This window comes from Nematolebias whitei, chromosome 7 (genome assembly GCF_014905685.2).
Source record: "Nematolebias whitei isolate Nwh7 chromosome 7, NemWhi1, whole genome shotgun sequence".
NCBI classification, from domain to species: Eukaryota; Metazoa; Chordata; class Actinopteri; order Cyprinodontiformes; family Rivulidae; genus Nematolebias; species Nematolebias whitei.
This window is the reverse complement of record NC_056504.1, coordinates 12686283-12695652: the sequence shown is the minus strand read 5'-3', so window position 1 is coordinate 12695652 and position 9370 is coordinate 12686283. Positions and strand designations below refer to the sequence as shown.

Sequence of the window (9370 nt, the reverse complement as noted above, 5' to 3'; positions counted from 1 at the left end):
AGACTGAACCTGGAAGGAATACTACTTGGAATCAAACGCTTAAAACAATTAAAGGATTTAAAGCAATTTGCATCATGCCCACCACCTTTCACACCAGTTTCAATCATTATGTGGTGAGAAGGGGAAAGAACTGCGGCCGTTTTGGCTGAACCTTAAAAATAACCAGAGACTCGAACTCTGGCGATATTATGAGATCTTGCAGGATACGTTGGTGCTCAAACTCTATGTTGAGATGACCCTCAGCTACTACTGCACCAAATCTTAGTCCAATATCTGAAAAATTCACAGAGTTAGAGACATTTTTGTGTTGGCTAAAGTTGATCAGTTGTGGGAGCCACCTTTTGTTGAGTTGACATTAAAAGTGAATCACTTATAGATGCACTGTCATGGATTGCTTTGAGAGAATTTCATTAAAATTCATCAAGTGGTTTGTGAGATATTGTGCTAACAGCCAAAAGGGATTGACATTAACAGTTAATTCAATGGTTTAGGTAAAAACGCATCAAATTATGTAGTGTTTACAGTTTGGGTTGAAGAGCACATTCTGGTACATGCACATCAAATTTGAGCTAAATATCCATAAAAACAGCTGAATTAAATACATTTTTCATTTCCTACTGTCAGTTGGACTGTGGCAGCCATCTTAAATTGAGTTGACTCCAATAGCAAATCAGTTATAAATATTTACCCAATAGTTATATTCTGAGCGTTTCATTAAAATCTCTTATTTGGTTCAAGATATATTTTTGCTAACAGACACATGCAGTTGGCTGCAGCAGTTAATAACAATGTTTTACAAACAGATCTTTTGCAATCAGTTCGCACTCAGAGTATGTATTGGGGATGACTCTCAGCTACTACCACGCCAAATTTCATGATAATATCAGTAATATTGATTGACTTAAAGCTATTTTTATGTTTGATCAGATTGATTATTTGTGGCAGCAATCTTAAGTGGGGCTAATTCCAAAGGTTATTCAATTGTAGATGTGCATCCAGTGATTACTTGAAGAGAGTTGCATTAAAATCCATCCAGCTGTTCATGAGATATTTTGCTAACAGACAAACGACAACAAAAAGTTCAGGACATAAAAAAGCAACCTGAAATTGTTCAATATCAGCAACAAAGGAACCATTTAAAGCAAGAATGAGCTATTGCCACCTAGTGGCTCTCATTTGTTAGTATAAGAGAAAACCAAATATTAGCCCATCTCTTGCAGATATTGTTCCCATCTGGCCTGTGCAGATACAGAGGCTGCTTCCATTCATTGTATCATCAGGCTGCTGCTGCTGCAGCGAAACAACAGTCTAACCATTAGCAGCCGATGGTTTGTGGTGAATGTTAGCAGCTGATGTGACAGCTGCTGCCGGTGGACTGTGCAGCGGCTGATAATGGGGACCAACTTAAACAAGACAGCTCAACAAAGAAACAGACTGCGGGCACACATTCGTTTTGGTTAGAGAGCTGAGTGATGTGCTCACAGGAGCTTCAAATGTGTCTGCGCACACCCGGAGGATGCGCACAGCGGACCACAGGTGCTGCACCAGATGTTGCAGGTTTAAGTGAAATGATGCAGGAACAGGTAGAGCAGGTTCATTCATGCACGATCCTCAGAGTCCACACGTGAGCACATGCTGCCCTCTAGTGCAAGAAAACAAACAAGGTAAACATCATAAAGCTGTGAATGCTCATTGTTCAATCGCTAAACTGTTAATGAGTTGAATCTGAGCAGCTGACATTTGACGAAAGCAGGAAAATAAAACCAGAAGAAAAAAACAGCGCAAGTGTAGAAAAAGATGAACGGTGCAGAAATTGTAAGGTTTGACAGAATAAACAGAGAATGAGGACTGAGTGAAGAGACTCCATGTTTTGTTTACAGTGCATAAAGTTCTTCAATGTACAAGAGAAGGACCTGGAACCCTTGGGAGCAAGGACAGGAGTCAGGATGGTGAGGATCAAAGGATGCTAAGAAGTGGTGGTCTTTATGGATCGTGGAGACGAGAGCAGAGGTTCCACTGGTTCCAGTCCGAGGAAGGAGAGCGTCGGAGGTGAGCCTGAGGTTGTGGTGGAAACAGATGAGGAAGTCTCAAGAGATCCCAGGGTTTGGCAGGAGAGTCCAGGAACGCAGAAGTAGATGCTGTAACACGAAGAGAACACAACCCAAGTCTTTCTTAACTTTAGATTTGACACTACAGGCCCTTTCCAAAAAATTAGAATATCATGGAAAAGTTGTTTGGGCAGCACGGTGGCGCAGCTGGTAGAGCTGCTGCCTCAGTGAGCAGGTCCCTGGTTCAAACCCCGGTCCAGGGGCCTTTCTGGGTGGAGTTTGCATGTTCTCTCCGTGCATGCGTGGGTTTTCTCCGGGTGCTCCGGTTTCCTCCCACAGACTAAAAACATGCATGTTAGACTGATTGGTAACTCTAAATTGTCTCTAGGTGTGAGTGAGAGAGTGAATGGTTGTTTGTCTCGTTTGTCTCTATGTGTCCCTGTGATGGACTGCAGATCTGTCCAGGGTGTACCCCGCCCCTCACACAGTGATTGCTGGACATGGGCACCAGCGACCCCTGTGACCCAAAATGGAAGAAGCAGGTAAAAGATAATGGATGGATGGATGGAAAAGTTGTTTATCTTCCATAATTCCATTCAAAAAGTTAATCTTTAATAAATGATAGATTCAGGGCCCACAATTTAAACGATTTCAAGTATTTAGTTGTTTATTTTGACATAATTTGGGCTTCCAGCTCATGAAACCCATGAAAACAGGATTTTTAAAAATTATAATACAGTGAAGACATCAGTCCACACTTCTCAGTTTTTGCAGAAAAAAATTAGGATCACAACAAATCAATCAAAATATGGTACTTTCAAAACGATATGTCAATCTTCAATACTTGGTTGAGAATCCCTTTGCATTAATCACTGACTCGATGTGATGTGGGATTGAGACAATCAGCCTGTGGCATTGACTGGGAGTTATGGAAGCCCAGATTTCCTTGATGCTGTCAGCTCTTCTTTGTTGTTGGGTCTGGTGCCCCTCATGTTCCTCTTGAGAATACTCCATAGATTCTCAATGGGGTTTAGGTCCAGCGAGTTGGCTGGCCCAGTCAAGCTCTGTGGCATGGGCATCAAACCAGTTTGTGGTGCTTCTGGCAGCATGGGCAGGGGCCAGGTGCTGGTGGAAGATTTCTTTTTTTTTTTTTCATTTAGCCTTTATTTATCCAGGTTAGTCTCATTGAGCCACGAGAACTCATTTTCAAGAGAGACCTGTTTAGGGAGCACATGGTGGGGGTTAAGGGCCTTGCTCATGGGCCCAGAGTGGGGCGAATGAGGGTGGGGGCAAGTGTGGGTGTTTCACCTACCCCACCCACAATTTTGATGTTGTCAGGGCCGGGGCGTGAACCGGCGATCTTCGGATCACAAGCCCACCTCTCTAACCTCTGCGCCACCACTCCCCACAAAGATGAAATCTGCATCTCCATACAGATCCTCAGCAGAAGGAATCATGAAGTCCTCTAAAACATTCTGGTAGACTGTTGCAGTGACCTTGGATTTAAGAAAGCAGAGTTTACCAACACCTGCACCGGACATTGCACCCCAAATCATGACTGACTGTGGATATTTCACACTGGACCTCAAGCAGGATGGGCTCTGTTCCTCACCCTTCTTCCTTCAAACCCTTGGACAGTGATTTCCAAATGAAAGGCACACTTTACTTTCATCGGAAGAGAGGACTGAAGAACCCAACAGTTGTAGCCCATCTCCTGGATGCGTCTGAATGTGGTGGTTTTTGAAGCTGTGACTCTCGCCTCATTCTACTCTTTCTGGAACTCTGCCAGATTTTGGAATCTACTCTACTTGATAATCCGCTGAAAACCACGGTCATCTCTTTTACTGGTGCATCTTCTCCTGCCACATTTTGCCCTTCCACTAGACTTTCCATTGATATGCTTGGACACAGCACTCTATGAACAGCCAGCCTCCTTAGCTATGAACTTTTGTGGTTTACCCACCCTATGGAGGGTATCAATGATGGTCTTCTGGCCAGTTATGTCTGCAGTCTTCCCCACATTGAACCGAACTGAGACAATTGAACCGAACTGAAGCAATGTGATGACACCTGGGGAAACCTGTGCAGGTGCTTTGAGTTTAGTAGATGATTAGTGTCACACTCAATTTAAAATATTCATGCCCTGCAAAATTTGGGCTGATTTCTGCACAGTGTTGTAATTTTTTGAATTCCTGTTTTCATGGGTTTCATGAGCTGGAAGCCCAAATTATGTAAAAATAAATAAATACTTGAAATTGTTTAAATTGTTGGTCCGGAATCTATCATTTATTAAAGATTAAGTGTTTGAATGGAATTATGGAAGTTAAACAACTTTTCCATGTTATTCTAATTTTTTGGAAAGGGCCTATAAGTGGCTGAAAGCACAAATACTGGTTGGCATGTAGTGCTCCAGCAGGGAGTAGAGCTCTTCTGCAGCCTTTTATGCTCCTGAAGCTCACCAAGGAGATGATCTGCAGATGTGGCTTGTTGGCACCATCTTGACACTCAGGAAGCTGCAGAATAAAAACTGAACTACAGAATAAACAAGATGAAGCAGGCAGAGGCTGAATAGATTATATATATATATATATATATATATATATATATATATATGAAATTAAGTTAAAAAAAAAACTGAAATGAGTAGAGAGGCTGAAGGAGCATAGAACGTTGACATTTTTAGAAAGAGGCTTAAAAGGTTTAAATTAACACAAAAAATTAAAATAAGCAGAAAAATGCTTAAAAAAATGCAGAAAATACCTAAAACGTAGCAGGAAAAGCAAAAATAAATAAATAAAATTTGAATTTAACTTAAAATTATCTGAAAAGGTTGAAATTAGCACAAAGAAGCTGAAAATAGGAGATTGAAATGAGCAGTAAAAGATTAACAGCACAGAGTTTAAAGGATGCAGAGAGAACTCCATTCATTTCAATATGGAAAACAAGCTAAATATTTCAAAACGTAAATATTTACAAATATTAAAGCAAGAATGTCCTGAATGCGCTACACATCTTGATACATGAACTGTTGAAATAGCACAAAAAATGTGAACGAGTGCCAAAAAAAACCTATGGAAGAAAAACAGAGCTCAATATGTACCATATTTTCCGCCGTACACGTCGCACTGCCTATAAGTTGCTTCTGTCCAAATATGTCTAATAAAGTGGAAAAATACATAAATATGTCACTTCGCCGTAAAAGTCGCATGTATTATGCATCACCACTGACCACCCAGAAATGTGAGGTGGTGTTGTGCCAAAAAACGATTGGCTGCCAAATGGCAGGCGCAGAAGCATGCACGGGAGGACTTTAACGAAATTTGAACAAGATTAACGCTTAAAAACAATTTGTTTGCTCGACTTTATAGTAAAGGTGTGTCTCACTTGATCTTTTATTTAATAAATGAACTTCAATGGTCAAATCAGCTGCATTTCTCTGGGGTGACGCAGCGAAATGAAGCTGATTTGACGGTTGCTCCAGGCAGATGACAGTGACTGCCTATGGCAAGCCGATTGTGTCATTAATATCCATTTTTACCTATTACTTGACACAACGACATGCCATACCACTCAACTGCCATCTAGTGGCTGAAAATGGCTGTGTTCAATATTTCCAGTCAGAATGAATGAAAACGGTCATATCTCAGCCAAAAATTGGTTTATAAATATGGGAACAAATCCATAAATACGTCACATCGGCTTATAAGTCAGGGCATGTAAATTATGCAAAAAAACGGTGACTTATAGGCCAAAAAATACAGTAATGATTTAAAATATGTAAGATTTATAAACATTTATACAACTAAACCATCTATAAATCATTGAAACCTAAAAAAAAGACCACACAGCTCCTGTAAACTCATTTATTCAAACGTTTGAATAGAGAAAATGTGATTTTTCTTTAATCTTAAAGTCTTCATTCTATACAAGACAGCGTGTAAAACTTTAGGTGAAACATTTACAAATATACAGGAAGAAACTGCAGTTTCTGAAGTCATTCATGCTACAAAGCTAACGGGCTGCGCTGTAGCAAACTAAAAGCAGGTGAAGAAATATTTTGAGGACTTCATCAGTCACTATAGAAGAATAGAAGCTAGAAAAATAATTTCATGTAAATATAAGTTTGGTACAGCAACACAGGTTAAAAGCCTTAAAGAGTTAATTATTTTAGAAATCATCACGTCTACAAATAATATAAATTCATCAAAAATGATACATTAAAAAAACTGCACCTGCAGAAATCAAAAACACTAAACTCAAACATGCCCTATGCTGGTAAAACATACATTACTTTTAAAAATTAGGCTACAAGAAACAATCCGTGTGTCACACGATAATAAATAAATAGCTAAACATTAATTTAAGTTTGAATTATGCAAATAAATATGGTGAAAGTTCGTCAGGTAAGTGAACAAACAGCTACGGCTCCATGAGTTCCAGCAGGGTGTATGGCTTATTCATAGTTAGGAAGGCAACTCAGTACATCCCACAGTTCACAGCTCGGATGAATTCAGCTAATGGACAGAATGAAGTCACATTCACGCTAAAGTATCACTGAAAATCTGAAAAGTTTGGGCCATTGAGTAAAAAAAAAGTATTTTGCTAATCTCATAAAGCCATATTTTATTTACAGTAAGTGAACAACAAATGCTTAAACTAAGAAATTGTATGAAAAAAACAATATTCTTGATTTTGATGGCAGCAGCGTATTTCAAAAACAACAAGACCGTGGCGACAAAAGGCTGTAAGTCAGCGGTACAAACAGGAAACAGCTGGAGGTGCATTTGAAACTAATTAGTTAATTGGCAACAGGTGAGTTCAAGGAGCGGGTATAAAAAGAGCATTTTACAGAGGGTGAATCTCTCAGAAGTAAAGATGGGCAGAGGTTCACCCGTCTGTAAAAAAAACAGTCTAAATATAGTGCAACCATTCCCCAATAATGTTCCCCAACTGAAAAATCAGGAAGACTGAATATCCGATCATCTGTAGTTCATAATATCAGATTTCAAGTCTGGAGAAATCTCTGAGCTCAAAGGAAAATACTGAAAGTCATGTTGTCTTCGGGCCCTCAGGGGCCGCTGATTTCAAACCAGGTCTGATTCAGTTGTGGACATCGTTTCTGGGCCAAAGCTTGTTTAAAATGGACTAAAGCAAAGTGAAAAGCTTTAAGGTCAGACAAATCAAAACTTGTTTTTTCTGTAAATCGTGGTCCGTGGAGATACTGTAGGTCTGTTATCAGTGCTTTTATCAAAAGCCTGCCTCTCTGATGGTATTAGGGTGCATTAATGTCTCTGGCATGGGCAGCTTACACATCTGGAAAGGCATCATCAATGCAGAATGTATATGCAGGTTTTAAAACAAGTGCTCCAATCCAGACGTCTTTTTCAGGCGAGGCCTTGTGTATTTCAGCACTGAACACTGAGGAGACTGCATCCATTACAAGAGCATGGCTTGTTAGGAGAAGAGTCCGAGAGGTGAACGGACCTGCCTGCAGTCCAGAACGCACCAAATGAAAACATTTGGTGCGACATGAAATGGAAAACTGAGCAAGGAAGACCCTGGACTATTGTACAGCTAGACTCCTACATCAAACTAGAATGGGACAACATTCCCCACAAAACAACAGCTCAGGTCTCCTCAGTTCTTACAGAGTGTTGTTAAGAGGTGACGCTTCTCAGTCGAGTCCTGCTGCCAACAAATTCAGAAATACCTTTTTCCCCCTAAAAAATTGTGTTTAAACTTTTGATATGTTTACTATGTTCCATTGTGGGGGAAAATATGACTTTATAAAATCTGCAAATTTGCACAATGTTCCAACTTCTTCTAAATTGGGGTTGTAACTGGTGGTCTAATAAAACAAGTGATTTTTGTAGCTTTGAAACAAATTTTGCATACAAATATTCAAAAAAGTAAGCCATACTGTAGGTTAAAATATAAAACAGTGCAGAGTTGTACATTATATCATTTGTTCACACACACACACACAAACCTTCGTCAGAAAACACGACTCATCTTTGCACCATGTTGAAGAAGCAGTAGCTCGGGTTAAATAAAGGGACATTGGCTCTGAAGGAAAATAGGCGTTATTTGAAGAGGGAGGTAGAGAAGCCTTCAAGTATAGTTCATGTTATCTTGTTGATGCTTGATGTCCTCCTCTTCACTTTAAGGAGCCGCTTACAATCTTTGTGGAGGGAGTAATTGGTTTCTCCACACACACCGTTACCCTCCACTCCTCTACCTGCTCCTCCTTGTCCTCCTCTCCCTGACATCATCAAGTCTATTTGAGAAAGCCCTTGTAGAGGAAATGGGAGTGACGGGTGAATCTCTCGTCCTCCAAGCAGAACAGCAGGTCCCTGAGATTGACGCGGGTGATGCGCTGCCGAGTGGGTCTGGACCCCGATGAACCAGCCCCGCCCGTCACAGAGGCACCCGTTCCTGATCCCTGAAAGATAAAAAATAAAACGTTTGAAGAGCCGGGTGAGCGTGAAGGATGTGATGCGAAAGAATGTGTGCTCTTCATTATTCAGTCCTTTCTTTAGAAGCTCTCAGGTAAATGATACTGAGTTTGTGCATTCACCCCCTGGAATGTTTGATGCTTTTATTACAGTCACAAATCAGCTGTGCTCAATATAAACTGGCTTTTCTGACAAAAACAATTTCTAACACAACTTTCTGGTAAAGTGAAATCAAATTTCTACAGCATAATACAAATTAAATAATGAATAAGAAATATAAAATAGGTGATTGCATCAATATTCACCTCCTTTAAAGTAACTGTCCTAATTCAACTTAGAGAAAAGATGACTGAAAAATGCACGTCAGTGAATGGATACAAAAACACTTCCAAGGCCGTAAACATCCACAGGAGTTCTGCTAAACTCATCATCAAGAAATGGAAGAAATATGGGACATGTGTAAATCTACCAAGAGCAGGCCGTCCGCACAAACTGAGAGACCGTACAAGAAGGAGAAAAGTGAGAGAGACCACCAAAACCCCTGTGAGCACTCTGAAGGAGTTACAGGTGGGATGGGAGGGACTGTGCATACAACAACTGTTGCCCAAGTTCTTCACCAACCTGAGTTTTACGAGAGAGTGGTAAAGAGAAACAGTGTTGAGGTAAACTCAGTTTATCATGATGTTTTTTACATCCCAAAATCCTGAACAAAACACACAGGGGTGTGTACTTCTAATATGGTACGGTAGTCCCTCTCATCATGGGGGTTAAATTCCAGACACCCCCACAATAGGTGAAAATCTGTGACGTAGGGATGTTATATTTATTTTAGTATCCATATATATATATATATATATATATATATAT

General features: G+C 40.1%; 1 protein-coding gene across 1 annotated transcript in view; it reads right to left on the bottom strand.

The window, feature by feature from the left end:
• Positions 1–7799: 7799 nt before the first annotated feature.
• The window catches only part of LOC119411720 (transcription initiation factor TFIID subunit 4), a 24121-nt gene continuing 22550 nt past the window's right edge, over positions 7800–9370 (bottom strand). Inside the window, exon 15 of the mRNA XM_037678638.1 lies at positions 7800–8490. Within this exon, the coding sequence (XP_037534566.1) occupies positions 8326–8490 (165 nt within the window). The 3' untranslated portion in view covers positions 7800–8325. The remainder of the gene's footprint in view (positions 8491–9370) is intronic.